This window comes from Monodelphis domestica, chromosome 2 (assembly GCF_027887165.1).
Source record: "Monodelphis domestica isolate mMonDom1 chromosome 2, mMonDom1.pri, whole genome shotgun sequence".
Lineage (NCBI taxonomy): Eukaryota > Metazoa > Chordata > Mammalia > Didelphimorphia > Didelphidae > Monodelphis > Monodelphis domestica.
In genome coordinates, this window is record NC_077228.1 from 404,723,790 (window position 1) to 404,740,944 (window position 17,155).

Here is a 17,155-nt window from a genome sequence, read left to right on the forward strand (position 1 = left end):
ATGAGAATTAAGATATGTATGTCTCACTGATTAACCATCTAATTTCTCAACACTGTAGGTCAATTTAGATTCATTAACCTAGAATTAGGTTAAGTGCTCCAGGTACCACATAATTAGTAAAATAAGTAGCTACTTACTTTTATTTGGGAAGATTTACTAGTCACTTTAGTCTCTCTCTCGATTGTTGACTAGACCTTTTTCCACAGAAGAGTATGGGATAATTAATCTTTTCATCCTCTTATTAGAATCATCAGCAGTGAAGCCATAGCTAGAGGCATGTTAACATTCAATAACTCATGACTACAGTTCTGATATGCCCTTGAGTAGTTTGTAAAATTGAGCAATTTCTTAAAGTATAGCAACAACAACGAGATTAAAAACACTCTTCCTTTTACAAGTTTATAACAAAACAAAGATTCTTTGAGCCAAAATAGGTCTTAAAAGGAGTGCTTTAGCCAAGACTTTGTCTTTCATCTTAAAGCATTGAGGATATATTTTTTTTAATTCAAATCTATAAGTATTTTAAATAAGTATCTCCAAGTAATTAGAATGCTGTGAAACTTTAAGTTATAAAAGGTGGGGGACTGGGGAAGAGAAAGTACAGAGGGTAGACTACAGAGAACAGCAAAACAGCCAATTAAAAAATTTTAACAGAAATAGTGAAATGCTTACTAATGCACCCAGGTGAATAGGTAGGTTCTGGCTACCATGATTAAGCTTTGGAGACGAGAAGAACATTTCCTGGAAGAGATGGGAGATGTCCAGCATTTCTAGACAGAGCATTTATTTAGGCACCAATGAATTGCTCTTTTCAGCTGACCTTTTAGGGAATGAGCCAGACAGGCCCTGCTACACCAAATACAAAGCAAAACAAAACCAAACAAAATCAGGACTGGTATTAAATTGTTTGAAGGACAATGTCTGTTTTTAAATGACTGAAACAATAGGCACCCCTGCATGCCCAGTTTCTATGGCAGTATGATATTAGTGACCTCTCTTATCTGTTATGGTATGTAGGTGAAAAGAATGGAAGAGAGCCAGATGATGCTGAACTGGTGAGGCTCAGCAAGAAGCTGGTGGAGAATGCTGTCCTCAAGGCTGTGCAGCAGTATTTAGAAGAAACACAAAACAAAACTAGGCAGGTGGATGGAAGCCCTGTGAAAGCTGAAGAGCCCATGCAATCGGACAGAAACGACAGTGATAATAACAGGAAATGAGAATCGATTATCACCTCCCAAAATGCCTATGGAATTCCTCCCAGCTTTGATTCACGAAGTCACCTTGATCGACTCGCCTTGCTCTGGCTCTCAAAGCACGTCTCGATGAAATGTGGCTCCTGTCCTAATAGGCTTTCCGGGGAGAGGTGTCTGCATTTCTGATAAACGAATAGAATGCTGGGACCAAGGGGGCATGAGGCCATGAAAAAAGAGAGACCTGAGTTCTGCCTACTCGTATTTGCTAGGACGTCTTTATCTTACAAGAGATGGGGACGGATTTTTGTCCATGCCGTGCACACTGCATTTATGGCCATAGAAGAGGCCTTGCCATAAGTGGAAATAATGCCATCCGCCTTGCGAAACAGCAGGGTTTTATGACTGCTTGTTTTGAGGCCAAAAATCGCAAATTCTGCCATTACAAAGCCAACCAGTGCTAAGTTAACCCTGGCCATTATAGAAGTGACCACCATCAGTACAACTGTCCTGTATGTAATGTTTCTGATATTTGTTCTGATCATCTTGCCTCCCTGCCACTATTGTTATTTACAGTAAGAGATACATGTAAATTCTATTTTTTCACATGTTACCTTTTTCTATATGGACAGTTTTAAAGACTTTTAAATATCCAGATTTGATAAGTCAGTGTGCTGTCTTTTTATGTTTTTCATTAGCATTCATTCAATGCAAAAATATGTGATTTTTTTCCCCCTGTAGGCAAGAAACCTGTCATAATCATGGACTTAATTAAGGAAGCTTTGCGTGGAGAAAGAATGGGTGTGTTGTCCAAAGTCAAACAGATAAAGGAACTTTTATCAAAACCTGAGATCCAGGCTCAAATCAAGAGAGAGTTATTTGAAGTAAGACTGGGCAGCCACAATAATCAAGAAAAATCCTGTTGATTTCTAGTTTTTCTTTAAATTTTTTCTAAATTGCTCTAAGAGTTACCTCTTTCCTGAAATCTTTTTAGATTGTAATATACATCTTTGGTAAACATGTCTCACTAATTTTCTATGGGTTATTCTGCTGCTGAAATAGATAAGACTGTAATTTGTGATTAAAGCTGTGCAAAGAATGTGGGCTGGGTGAGCCCAGGAATGCCAACACATATGTGCCAGCCTACCCAACCCTCACTCTCTGCACTCCTATAGTTAGGGCTGCTTTGTGTAAGCACCTGAATAGCAATGATCATATTTACTAATTGGCTTTTCCTACTCACTTGGGGACATAATTATTCCAACCATGGAATTCTAAAACCTTTCTTTTTAGAAAAAAAGGCACTCATTTTGCACAGACCTGTCTAAGCACTGTGTTTATTCTTTAATGCTGTAAAAAAAAAAAAACAGCAAAAAACCCAACTTTGGGGGAATTTGCTTTCAAAGCAATTTCTGTAGCCAGATTATATGGAAATGAAACTAAGCTTTTGGAAAGAAAAGGTTGCTACTATCTAATGAAAAGTGACTCAATGACTCATGGCATACCTAGGTGAAAAGAATCAAATATTTGATCAAGAAATTAACCAGTGCGCATGGTCATTGGTGCTGGTCTATAATCTAGGGGTGCTGATTCTGAACCATGTAACTTTTCAACTAAAGTAGTTTGTTTCTACTATTTTGGGATTCATTTCCCCAAGAAAAATTTCTTAATTTCTAATCACTCGTATCTAGTCAGATTCCCACCCCATGAAATCATTGGCATCCATTCTAGCTCTAGAGAGACAAATATATATATATACGTATATATATATACACATGCATATATAATATATATCTATTAGGGCAAGAGAGAAAAGGCAGTATTATGGGGAAAACTTGATGTATTGACATGGCCTTAGTTTTTCAACATGTAAACCAAATGAAGTGTTTTTAGTGATCCAACTTTCTTATGCATCATGTTATTTTTAATTTGTCAGTGTTGATGTTTATTGTGTATTGATACTTGAATACACATTTTAAGATTAAATATTGTAGCCAGTCTTTGAGAGATATTGCAAACTCAATATAGATTATGGTTCCTCAATAAATAATGAATTCTGTTTTTTATTTCTTAATAAAGATAGACTTTTATTTTCTGCTCTTTTAAGTGAGTTCCAAGTCTTTCTTTTATAATTAAAGCTCATTGCACTAGTTTCTTGTTTTCAAAAGCATCCATGTATATTTGCCCAAGATATGTCTAGCTGGTTCCCTGGTCTTTTACTCTGTAGTCTTTGTAAAATGTATGCTTGCTGCTGATTGAAAATTGTAACAGGAAAAAAAGATTCAGAGGTTAGTTATGGAATCATTCAGATCTCATGGATTCTAGCTCCTTTTTCAGTGGATAAATTGCAATGCATTTGTTTATAAATGAGTTTAATGCATTTTCATTCCTCCTAATAAATATATCATTTGCCCTTGGTTGCTTTCTTATTTTTTGGACCCTCACCCCCACCTTCACATCCAAGTGGCTCAGGCTGAGCTCAGACAAAGTGTTTTTGTTGTTTTTTTTTTTAAATACTGAATAAAATGGGACCCAATTCCTTCTGGAAAATAACAGGCTAGCTCTCCCACATTGTTCTATAGGATATTGGAAATGCTTTTCAAAATCAGTTTTTGTTCTCTTTTTTTGTGTTTTGAAGAATGATTGAGTAAAATCAAGGGAAGGCTATCATACAGTAAAGATTGAATTTCCTAACGATTTCCTCTGGGATAATTTTTGTGTACCGGAGTCCAACGACTGAAGTCATAAACAGGAGCTCCGACAGCATGTCTTTCTTCATTTTCCTTTATATGCTTCGCCTTCATACTAAAATAGCACATTTGTCAAAGCACCTCAGCACTACTGTGATAAGTACTGCAGAAATACTTGGGTAGTTTAGATAGCTTTTTGAAAGCATTTCAAGCCGAGGTGCTCTATAGAGAATTAACTGAAAAATACTGAATTAAATGAGAGACTGAGTTGCTATCTTAAAAAATACTCATTCAGATGGACCAGTTTACAGAGAGGTGAGCAGCAATGTGCTGGTGGCAGACTATGGAGCCCCCTACCACAGTGAGAAGCAAAAGATGGGAGATGATTGGATCACACTTGAGGACAACCCAACTGGACACATGGTGTATTTTGGTGCATTCATCCCCAGGAGGATATATCTCTGTGAACACTCACAGAAAAGAAAATTTATGGATAAGCAAGCCTAATAGTAGAAATTGTATCATTTCTACTACCAGGAAATGAAAACACACCTCACAGGACAAACACGATTCAGAAAAGGGGCAGCCACTTTTTACTAGTGAATCATAAAGAATCGTATGACAAAAGAAGGAAAGGAAGATTAGTAAACAAATCCAGGGGATCAGATGTAACTTTTAGCACAGAACCATTAAAACTAGGTTCATAAAAATGAGAGAGTATTAAGGAATTCTATTAATTCCATTAAAACAACCACCACCTCTATGGCAAGTCATCAGTAACAAAGCTTGGTTTGGGTTCCTGAAGTAATCAGCTTCAATTTCACACAAATCAGATTTGCAGAGTAGTTATTTAGATTTTCATTAGACAAAGCAAGAGGCTGGTACCATCAACAAGCAACCAGAATTCAAATATACTCTTGGGAAAAAGGAAGGACATGGAAAGCCCACCTTGTGGTGAGCATAATCTGGATTAAAGTCTTCTCTGGTGAGGCAAAAAGATGGTTGGGCATTCAGGAAAACTCATCTTCATGAGTTCAAGAATGTTCTTCTGGCACTTACTAGCTATGTGATCCTCAGTGAGTCACTTAACTCTGCCTCAGTTTCTTTGTCTGTAAAATGAACCGGAAGAGGAGATGGAAAATTACTCCAGTATTTTTGCCAAGAAAACCCCCAAAGGGGTGATGAAGGATCAGATGCACCTGAAAAAAAGACTAACTGGCACATTTGAATGAAGGAGGTCATATGGGAAATTTTTATCTTTATTAGACAGATGGCAAACTACTGACGCATTGGGAGATTGAGATTCACCTAAGGTCACCTAGGCAGAAGTAGATAGCTGAGGTAGTTCTTCTTTCCATACTTCCAAGCTGCCACTGTATAAGGTTGAAAAGAATCAATCTCAGCCACGTATGTGCATTCCTGCGTTTTCCTGTTCCTCTCAATCCTTAGCAATCATCACTTCTCTCATTATGCCTTTAAATCTTTCTGGTGGGTCATCAGTTTCCCATCTCCTATAGCCTCCCTAAGCCAAACTAATGATGAGGAACAAATGAGGGAATGCTCCAAACTGGTATATAATTAAAAAATTCAATATCTTTGATTTTTGGATCGTGTTTTTTACTTGGGTTTGTTAACCTAGAAGCTCATTTCAACAAATTAGTGAAGCTGAACTAAGGTTATAATTGGGGACCAAGTAACTAACCATTCACTCTAGAAATTCTGTCAGTACACCCTTTAAATCCAAAACATCATATTCAATTCAATAGAACTGGCCCTTTTGAAATCTTCTTTCTTGAAACTGAGTTTTAAACATTTCCATAATAATTAGGGGACAATGGGCCAGACCTATGATGTCCTTGGTATAAGGAACTCAATGTAGAAATTCCCTCTAGGAATACTGGGAATGAACTATTTTGCTATTAAAGCCTTAGAATGTTTCCTGGGGCACTGAGAGGTTAACTGACTTACTCCAATTTCACATCTACTGTATGTTAGAGCCATAATTTGAAATCAGGTCTTCTAGAATCCAAGGTCCATTCTCTATCAATTCAATAAACTTTTATTATATGTCTACTGTGTACTAGGCACCATACAAAATGCTGAGGATAGTAAAACATGCAAAAAATAGCCCTCCAGGATTTACTGATGCAAACAAATATGTACAAAGAAAACTATATACAAGATAAATAGGAGAGCATTAAGAGAGGGAAGGCACTGGAATTAAATAGTATTGGGAAAGGCATTCTGTAGAAAGTGAGATTTTAGTTAGGACTTAAAAGGAAACTGAGAATTTAATACCAGTTTGCACAATATTTTATCTTGATTGTAAAATCCTTGAACCAGAAAAGGGGAATGCCTCCTAATGGCTCCTGTCAATGTGTCTCTTGATGTTTTTTACCCTGGTGAGACAGTCCTGAAATGTGATTATATTTGGGATGATTCATTGGAGAGACAAACATGTCTCCCAAAGAATCAGGGTGGGGGGATTGTGAGAATTGAATACCAATTTGCACCCCTTTTCTTGTTGCTCTAAGATCAGTCTTGGGGTGTTAAAAGGAAAATTTCATATTGAATATTTAATCCCATTGTCTTGTGAATTGGGTTTTGGTTCACATGGATTCTGGAAGGCTGTCAGAAGCCTCTGTGGTATCTCAGAAGATGCTGGACTCTTGTCCTAAAAGACTCTTGGTGTCCAGAAAACCAGCCTGTGACCCAGACTGAGGTCTAGTCTGCCCAATTAGAGAGACCCAGAAAATATGATGTCACAGGCATATAATTTTTTGGATCAAGGAAGTTCAGGGTCTGACCAAGCAGTGGGAATGAATGGAGACTTGAGGTCAGCAGTGATCTCAAATTAGCTAAGAAAAAAGATATGCAACCAGTTATGTGGTAATGTGTCTTTTTTTTTTTCTTTGACCCACTTTCCCCTATTTAATAAATAATTCTAAATAAATATGCAATCTCCAGAGAATTTTAATCATAACAAAACCCTGGAGGTCAGTTGTCAGAGCAGAGGGGGGATAGTGTTCCAGACATAGGGAACAGCCCAGAGATAGAAAGTCTTGTTCATGGAACAGCCAGAGACCAGAGACCATTATCCTTGGACTGAAGAATATCTTGGGGAGTAAGGCATGAGAAGACTGGAAATAAGAGGTAGCTAGGCTATGGTGGACTTTATTTATTTATGGAGGCAATAGGAAGTCACTGGAATTTAATGAAGTGACATGATCATATCTACATTCAGGAAAATTAAGGAAGGATGGATGGAATGGGGAAAGGGGAGGCAGTCAGACCCACAAGCAGTCTATGGCAATAATCTAGTCATGAGGTGATGAGCATCTGCATCAGAATGATGGCAGCATCAGAGGAGTGAAGGGAGCATATTTGAGAGGTGCTGCAAAGGTGAAATCAGCAGTCATTGGCAACAGCTTGGATATGGAGTATAAGAAATAGTGAAAATTCCAGGATAATTCCTAGGATGAGAGTTTGAAGAATTGGGAGGTTGCCCTCTACAATTGTGGGAAGAGGGATTTAGAAGGAAACTATCCATTTTGCTACACTACTTTACATCTACAGTATCAATGGCAACTGCACCTTACATTTATATAATTTACAATGAATCTGCAATCTTATTGTTGTAGATACTCCTTCCAAAGGTGTGGGACATTTCCTTTCCATATCTCCTCAGATCCTTCTGTGTCCTTCCATAAATACTCCACTGGGGCATTATTTACATTCATTTCTTAACAAGATTAGGAAGGCAGGCTGCATATAAAAAAGGGATAATCAGAGAGAGAGAAAGAGAAGGAGGGAGGGAGGGAGGAGAGAAATGAAGGAGCTAGAGAGGAGAGCACTAAGATATCAGAAGAATAATTAATTAAGGAGAAAAAGCTGGATTTGCCTGAGATGAGCCTTAAGGCAGACAATCCATCAAGAGATTGTTGAGAATTGGCTACCTTTTAAAACTAATGTATTAACAGCAAAGAATTACAAAAAGGAAAGGTCAGCTGGTCCTGTGCTCCACTGGTGTCCTTAGATCATAAGGAATTGAGAAAAGCCTCCTTGTGCACACTCATCTATCATAGATGAAAACGCACAAAGACAATCGTCATCCTCGGTTACCGAGAGACTACTACTATGACTATGACTATGACTTCATGGAAGGAAACTCTTGGGAGAACCTAGTGAAAAATCATACAGGATAGTCTGGAATGGATAGGTCAGGAATGACATCATTTGAATGAACTCCTGTATCACTGAAATCACATGTCCCCTTTGAGTATATTACTATTAATTTGGAAAATACTATAATATTTAAGATAATAGAAATTAGAGGTAGAAGGAACTTCAGAAGTCATTGAAACCAAACTCTACATTTAAAAATGAGGACATAGCCTTAGAAAGGTGAAGGGATTTGTCCCAAGTCACAGGGAAAGAGTCAAAGTTTGAACCCTGCTCTATTTACTTCTGATCCAATGTTCTTTTTACCACACACTCCCAAGATTAATAATTATGCCCCATGAAGTATATGGCATTAAAAAAATTATAGTAGGAAGTCATTAAATAGTGGTTGAATGAATGGAACTGTCATACCAACCTCATTTTTAGGTGGATGAAATAAGTTACAATGTTGTGGTTTGGCCAGTGTCATGGTGCAAGGTAGATATAGTAAAAATAAAAACTTAGAACTTTACATTTTATTTTTGAGACCAGTTGCCTGATGCAATAGTTCCAAAAGTAGGACAAAAATTAGATGTTAAAAACTTTGGTTGATCTAGCTATCTATACCCTATCATAATGGTTACACAAATAGTAATGACTAGTATAGATTCTCTATAGCTGAGTCAAACCATGGGAATGAGATTCAACTATCTTCATCAAGTGCATATTCTTGTCATCCATTCTTGAAAGGCAGAGTGGACTGGTAAATAGAAATCTGGAGTCAAGAAACCTGGATTTGAATCCAAAATCAATCAGCTTTCCAGGCTTTCTCTAAAACCAAGAGCTGGAAATAGGATGATATTTTCTGTTAATAGAAAGCATTTCCCTATAAGGAACTCTAGACCAATGGTGTGTGGACACTCCCTTTCCCTTAAAAAGAAAGTGAAAAAAGTCCCAATGCCCAAGTATTTACATAGGCTCAGATTACAAAGTACATCATGGACTTCCGGTTAAGATGGCGGCTTAGAGAAAGCTGAAGTTCAGATCTCCGGAAAACCCTTCCCGACCGATCTCAAACTAGAAGCTCCTAAGGCGCCGAAATTCAAAACGATCAACAGCACAGACCCTGGGAACCCTCCTCCTGGACCTGGACCCGGTTCAAAAGGTACGGCTCCCCTTAAAAGCCAGAACCCGAGATCCCTCGGACCTCAGGGGTAGGAGCGCAGAGTCCAAGGCTCCCGGAAGCGGCAGCCGCTCCGGGCTCAGAGAGCAGGGTCTGAGGAACAACAACCCTCAGGGTCTTCTACCCAAGTCCCAGTCCGGGTGAAAGTTACTGCCTGGGGCTTCCGCTGCAAAGAGCCGGTTGGTCCGGGTGAAAGTTACTGCCTGGGGCCTCCGCTGCAGAGAGCTGGTCAAAACAACAGCAACCCTCAGGGCGGGCAAGACAGCCTCACGGGCTGGATCCTGCTATCCAAGTCTCAGTGAAAGTCTGTGCTCTCGGAGCTTGGGGAAGCGGCAGCCCATCCCCCCGCAGGCCGAGGAAACAGCCTCACGGCCAGGGATTCTGAAGGCAACTTCCGGAAATCGAGCCAGGGGGAGAGTGTGGCCTCGTGGTCCGACCCTTCCATTCCAGTTCCAGTGAGGCATATTCAGTTTAACCCAGGGAACGCTCATAGAACCAACATCTGCCCAGGACTAAAGCCTCTGATCACCAGACAAAGACAAGAAAAGCCAATCCTCCACGTTCAGAGATGACAAACTCCACAGAAGCACAGAAGCCCCAAAATACCAAGAAAAATAAGAAGAAAGGGGCGACTCTGGACACATTCTATGGAGCCAAAATACAAAATACAGAGCAGATAGAAGAAGATATACAAGAAAATTCTCCAAAATCTTCCAAAGGAAATAGAAACTCTCCACAAACCCATGAAGAATTTGAATCAGAAAGGACCAAAAAGATGGAAGCCCTATGGGAGGAAAAGTGGGAAATGATGCAAAAGAAATTCACGCATCTACAAAACCAGTTTGACCAAACTGTAAAAGAAAACCAGGCTTTAAAGCAAGAACTAATAAAGCAAAGCCAAAACACCAAGAAATTAGAAGAGAACATAAAATATCTCACCGACAAGGTGATAGATCTGGAAAACAGGGGGAGAAGAGAAAATTTAAGAATAATTGGACTCCCAGAAAAGCCAGAAATAAACACCAAACTGGACATGGTGATACAAGATATAATCAAAGAAAATTGCCCAGAGATTCTAGAACAAGGGGGCAATACAGCCACTGACAGAGCTCACAGAACACCTTCTACACTAAACCCCCAAAAGACAACTCCCAGGAATGTAATTGCCAAATTCCAAAGCTATCAAACAAAAGAAAAAACCCTACAGGAAGCCAGAAAAAGACAATTTAGATATAAAGGAATGCCAATCAGGGTCACACAAGACCTTGCAAGTTCTACGCTGAATGATCGTAAGGCATGGAACATGATCTTCAGAAAGGCAAGAGAGCTGGGTCTCCAACCAAGAATCAGCTACCCAGCAAAACTGACTATATACTTCCAAGGGAAAGTATGGGCATTCAACAAAATAGAAGACTTCCAACTTTTTGCAAAGAAAAGACCAGAGCTCTGTGGAAAGTTTGATACCGAAAATCAAAGAGCAAGGAATACCTGAAAAGGTAAATATTAAGGAAAGGGGAAAAATGTTATCTTCTTTTACTCAAACTCCCTTCTATAAGGACTACATTTATATCAACCTATGTATACTAATATGTGGGGAAAATGTAATGTATAAATAGGGGGTAAAGAAAGACCAAATAGAATAATGGTTCTCACACAAAGATTCACAGGGGAAGGGGAGGGGAAGAAAACTCCTATAAGAAGGAGAGGAAGAGAGGGGGGGGGTTACTTAAACCTCAATCTCAGGGAAATCAACTCTGAGAGGGAAAAACATCCAGATCCATTGGGATCTTGAATTCTATCTTACCCAACAAGGGTAAGGAGAAGGGAAAACCAAGGGGGGGAGGGGGAGAGGGAGAACAAAAAGGGAGGGAAAGAGAGGGGGGAGGGAGAGGGAACAAAAAGGGAGGGACTAAAAAGGGAAACATCAAGGGAGGGGACAAGGGGGACTGATTCAAAGTAAATCACTGGACTAAAAGGTAGAGCCGAAGAAGAAAAGGTTAGAATTAGGGAAGGCAATCAAAATGCCAGGGAGTCCACAAATGACAATCATAACTTTGAACGTGAATGGGATGAACTCACCCATAAAACGTAGACGAATAGCTGAATGGATTAGAATCCAAAACCCTACCATATGTTGTCTTCAAGAAACACACATGAGGCGGGTTGACACCCACAAGGTCAGAATTAAAGGATGGAGTAAGACCTTCTGGGCCTCAACTGATAGAAAGAAGGCAGGAGTGGTAATCATGATATCTGATAAAGCCAATGCAAAAATAGACCTGATCAAAAGGGATAGGGAAGGTAATTATATTTTGTTAAAAGGGACTCTAGACAATGAGGAAATATCATTAATCAACATGTATGCACCAAATAATATAGCACCCAAATTTCTAATGGAGAAACTAGGAGAATTGAAGGAAGAAATAGACAATAAAACCATACTAGTGGGAGACTTAAACCAACCATTATCAAATTTAGATAAATCAAATCAAAAAATAAATAAGAAAGAGGTAAAAGAAGTGAATGAAATCTTAGAAAAATTAGAATTAATAGACATATGGAGAAAAATAAATAGGGATAAAAAGGAATACACCTTCTTCTCAGCACCACATGGCACATTCACAAAAATTGACCATACATTAGGTCACAGAAACATAGCACACAAATGCAAAAAAGCAGAAATAATGAATGCAGCCTTCTCAGATCACAAGGCAATAAAAATAATGATTAGTAATGGTTGATTCCAAAACCAGGCAGGTCAAAAACAGAGAAAGAAAACTATAGACCAATCTCCCTAATGAATATAGATGCAAAAATTTTAAATAGGATACTAGCAAAAAGACTCCAGCAAGTGATCAGAAGGATCATTCACCATGATCAAGTAGGATTCATACCAGGGATGCAGGGCTGGTTCAACATTAGGAAAACCATCCACATAATTGACCACATCAACAAGCAAACTAGCAAGAACCACATGATTATCTCAATAGATGCAGAAAAAGCCTTTGATAAAATACAACACCCATTCCTATTAAAAACACTAGAAAGCATAGGAATAGAAGGGTCATTCCTAAAAATAATAAACAGTATATATCTAAAACCAACAGCTAATATCATCTGCAATGGGGATAAACTAGATGCATTTCCAATAAGATCAGGAGTGAAACAAGGATGCCCATTATCACCTCTACTATTTGACATTGTACTAGAAACACTAGCAGTAGCAATTAGAGAAGATAAAGAAATTGAAGGCATCAGAATAGGCAAGGAGGAGACCAAGTTATCACTCTTTGCGGATGACATGATGGTCTACTTAAAGAATCCTAGAGATTCAACCAAAAAGCTAATTGAAATAATCAACAACTTTAGCAAAGTTGCAGGATACAAAATAAACCCACATAAATCATCAGCTTTTCTATATATCTCCAACACAGCTCAGCAGCAAGAACTAGAAAGAGAAATCCCATTCAAAATCACCTTAGACAAAATAAAATACCTAGGAATCTATCTCCCAAGACAAACACAGGAACTATATGAACACAACTACAAAACACTCGCCACACAACTAAAACTAGACTTGAACAATTGGAAAAACATTAACTGCTCATGGATAGGATGAGCCAATATAATAAAAATGACCATCCTACCCAAACTTATTTATCTATTTAGTGCCATACCCATTGAACTACCAAAATACTTCTTCACTGATTTAGAAAAAACCATAACAAAGTTCATTTGGAAGAACAAAAGATCAAGGATATCCAGGGAAATAATGAAAAAAAACACATATGATGGGGGCCTTGCAGTCCCAGACCTCAAACTATATTACAAAGCAGCAGTCATCAAAACAATTTGGTACTGGCTAAGAAACAGAAAGGAAGATCAGTGGAATAGACTGGGGGAAAACGACCTCAGCAAGACAGTATACGATAAACCCAAAGATCCCAGCTTTTGGGACAAAAATCCACTATTCGATAAAAACTGCTGGGAAAATTGGAAGACAGTGTGGGAGAGACTAGGAATAGATCAACACCTCACACCCTACACCAAGATAAATTCAAAATGGGTGAGTGACTTAAACATAAAGAAGGAAACCATAAGTAAATTGGGTAAACACAGAATAGTATACATGTCAGACCTTTGGGAGGGGAAAGGCTTTAAAACCAAGCAAGATATAGAAAGAATCACAAAATGTAAAATAAATAATTTTGACTACATCAAACTAAAAAGCTTTTGTACAAACAAAACCAATATAACTAAAATCAGAAGGAAAACAACAAATTGGGAAAAAATCTTCATAGAAACCTCTGACAAAGGTTTAATCACTCATATTTATAATGAGCTAAATCAATTGTACAAAAAATCAAGCCATTCACCAATTGATAAATGGGCAAGGGAAATGGATAGGCAGTTCTCAGATAAAGAAATCAAAACTATTAACAAGCACATGAAGAAGTGTTCTACATCTCTTATAATCAGAGAGATGCAAATCAAAACAACTCTGAGGTATCACCTCACACCTAGCAGATTGGCTAACATAACAGCAAAGGAAAGTAATGAATGCTGGAGGGGATGTGGCAAAGTAGGGACATTAATTCATTGCTGGTGGAGCTGTGAACTGATCCAACCATTCTGGAGGGCAATTTGGAACTATGCCCAAAGGGCGACAAAAGAATATCTACCCTTTGACCCAGCCATAGCACTGCTGGGTCTGTACCCCAAAGAGATAATGGACACAAAGACTTGTACAAAAATATTCATAGCTGCGCTCTTTGTGGTGGCCCAAAACTGGAAAACGAGGGGATGCCCATCAATTGGGGAATGGCTGAACAAACTGTGGTATATGTTGGTGATGGAATACTATTGTGCTCAAAGGAATAATAAAGTGGAGAAGTTCCATGGAGACTGGAACAACCTCCAGGAAGTGATGCAGAGCGAGAGGAGCAGAACCAGGAGAACATTGTACACAGAGACTAATACACTGTGGTATAATCGAACGTAATGGACTTCTACATTAGGGGCGGTGTAATCTCCCTGAACAACTTTCAGGGATCCAGGAGAAAAAAAAACACCATTCATAAGCAAAGGATAAACTATGGGAGTGGAAACACCGAGAAAAAGCAACTGCCTGAATACAGAGGTTGAGGGGACATGACAGAGGATAGACTTTAAATGAACACTCTAATGCAAATACTAACAACAAAGCAATGGGTTCAAATCAAGAAAACATCTAATGCCCAGTGGACTTACGCGTCGGCTATGGGGGGTGGGGGGAGGAAAAGAAAATGATCTATGTCTTTAACGAATAATGCTTGGAAATGATCAAATAAAATATATTTAAAAAAAAAAAACAAAGTACATCATATATTATTATTGATAGGGATTGGTGACCTGAATTAAGGAGAACTACCAAACTAGAAATTATATTGGTTTTGAACAGAGGTAAATCTGGGGTCACTATGGGGGTGCCCATGAGTGGCAGAGTGGGGGGGAAACAGGGTTCAAATATATTTCAACGAAGAAAGCATTTCATGAAAGGCAGAGTCTTGAGAAGCTGTTACATAAGTTGTTTTGTATAACAACTGAAAGTCCATAGAAAAGTCTAGGCAGGTTGGAAGGGAGGAGTGCTGGGTATATATTTTGTGTGTGTATGTGTATGAAGTTGTTTCACAAACTAGCCAGAGGCTAGTGGTAATATTTAATTAGACCTTCAAGTTCCAGAGGCCATTTCTCTTTTATTTAAAAAAAATTCTTTTAAACAGAAAATTCCCAGCTCCAGAATGGGAGCAAGATTAGTTCACAGTTGCATTTAACAGAATACCTGATAAAAACCATTTGAAGACCACTGGACTGGACGACCCCTGCAGCTCCTTCTAGTTCTAGTTATGCAATCCTATCATCCTGCAGCATTATTTAGTATATACTGTAGCAGATCATAGCAAAGCAGAAAAAAGCTGGTCCAAAAGTTGGTCCTAGATGACTCAGAAGAGCATTTGAAATCCTAGCACAGTTCTTTTTGTCCTGCTTTGTCAGTACTCCCTCACCCCCCAAACACAGTGCTTCAGAGTTTCTTGAGAAGGAAGCAGGAAAAGTATTAAGTACTAAATAACAGTATTCTTACAATGGGTCATTAGCATTTGAATGTGTAAAACCCAGATGTGTTTCTGGCCACTTGAATCATGTTGTTCCTGAAGGAAGTACTTTCCTGATTATTTCCTTTTTGTTCTATCTGCTTAGAAATTAGATGATAATAAAACCTGCCCTACCCCCACCCCCCAAATCCAACTTTAAAATGCACCAAAGAAAACAGCCTATTATTGGGGCACTAGATAGAGATCTCACAGTGTTAAGGGTTCTACAGAAAATGTCTCCAACCTATTTTTCTGTAGGCTTCCAGTGAAAGGTTATTAGCAAATCTCTAACAGGATAGGCAATGTGTTTCTCAGCTGTACTAGATAAAAGCCAAGAAAATATATAAGTTCTGTTCATCTAGATAAAAATAGCTTACATTTGCAAGGCACTTTTCTAACAACAACATTTAGATGGAATCAGACAATTTAGATCTAGAAAGGGCCTTTTTGGGGTCATTGAGTCTAATTGCCTTATTTGGAGATTAGGAAACTAAGACAGAGTGTTTAAATGTTGTGTCCAAGGTTATACACCCAAATCCTTGAATTATTTAAAACAATATTTAAAAATTCATCTTTTTTAAAAAAGAAAGTTTTCCAATGACTTCACATTGGAAATTATAAAATGCCATGATCTCAAAAGAATGAAAATTGCAACTTACCCTATGGGCACTGGAAAATTTCTTCCTTTGAAAAATAAATCTTAGCATCCACCTAGCCTCTCTAATTCAAAGGTCACTTGACCAGTTTCCTTTCAAATACTTTAGTTTGATGTAATTCTAAAAGACTGATGTGTCTAGACAAAGGTGATTCAGCTTTGATGGTAAATCCCATTTTTCACTATAAGGATTGAATCTATCTATCTATCATCTATCTATCTATCTGAAGGGCAGTGTGGGGCACTGGAAAGATCACAGGGTGCAGAGTCAGGAGACCTGAGTATGTCTTAATTCTATTACTTAATATGTATATATCCTTGGGGTAAATAACTACAAGAACCCTCAAAATGTCAATTTCTACAACTTTATAATGAAGATGTAAGGTATATGCTGATCAGATAAGTTATATATCTATATATGCTATATTTCATATTTATTGTAGATATAGATACATAATTATCAATATATGTGTATATATATATATATACATATATATATATATATATATATATATATATATATCCATCCACAGGGGATGTCAAAATATATAGCCACATAGATGACTTGAGGAGATAAATTTTTATCTGAGGTCTAGATCACCTTGAGAATAAGAGGAGAGCCGCCATGATCCTACGTACTCTACTCTTCCTCTAGTCTCTGAGAGGAGCGCAAGGCTAGAATTATATCTACCTGCTCTGCCAAATATTTCAGGTCTAAGGGAACATAGGTTTAGAACAAAGCTACTTTCCATGTTACTATTCTTTAAAGGATGGAGGACGCCCCATGCTTATATTCACTAGCTGGGACCTTACCTGCCAACTGCTATACAAAAGACCATGGAAATCCATTTATATAATAAGCAAGCACCAAACAGAAATCAGAGAAGTTATACAGATTAGAATCTAGAAAATATACAAGAGTGAATAGATTCTTTATATTGGAATTAGATGATGTCTCACTAAACTGAGGGAGAAGTCATGATGACACCCAAGGGAAAATCCTCTAGGAAGGCAAGCTGGAAATAGGGCTATATTGAGGAACTGGTTTTCCTACTTGCCTATAAGAGAGTCTTTCTCATTTTCCTCCTTAGAATCCTCCCCCAAAAGAATCTGGAACTACTAAGAGTCTCTCTTGAATGAGGATA

At 38.2% G+C, this 17,155-nt stretch overlaps 1 protein-coding gene across 8 annotated transcripts in view; it reads left to right on the forward strand.

Annotated features, from left to right (window-relative positions):
- AKAP7 (A-kinase anchoring protein 7) overlaps window positions 1-17,155 on the forward strand; it is a 218,735-nt gene that overhangs the window by 174,802 nt on the left and 26,778 nt on the right. For 5 of the 8 annotated variants that reach the window (XM_016428895.2, XM_016428896.2, XM_016428898.2 and 2 more), the window contains one exon: window positions 1,018-3,607. The exons of 1 other annotated variant lie outside the window; for it this stretch is intronic. In XM_016428895.2, coding sequence (XP_016284381.2) covers window positions 1,018-1,217 — 200 coding nt within the window. In that variant the 3' untranslated portion in view covers window positions 1,218-3,607. Of the gene's footprint in view, window positions 1-1,017; window positions 3,608-17,155 lie in introns of those variants that run through there. 2 more of the 8 variants (XM_016428899.2, XM_056818790.1) reach the window with 1 other exon arrangement.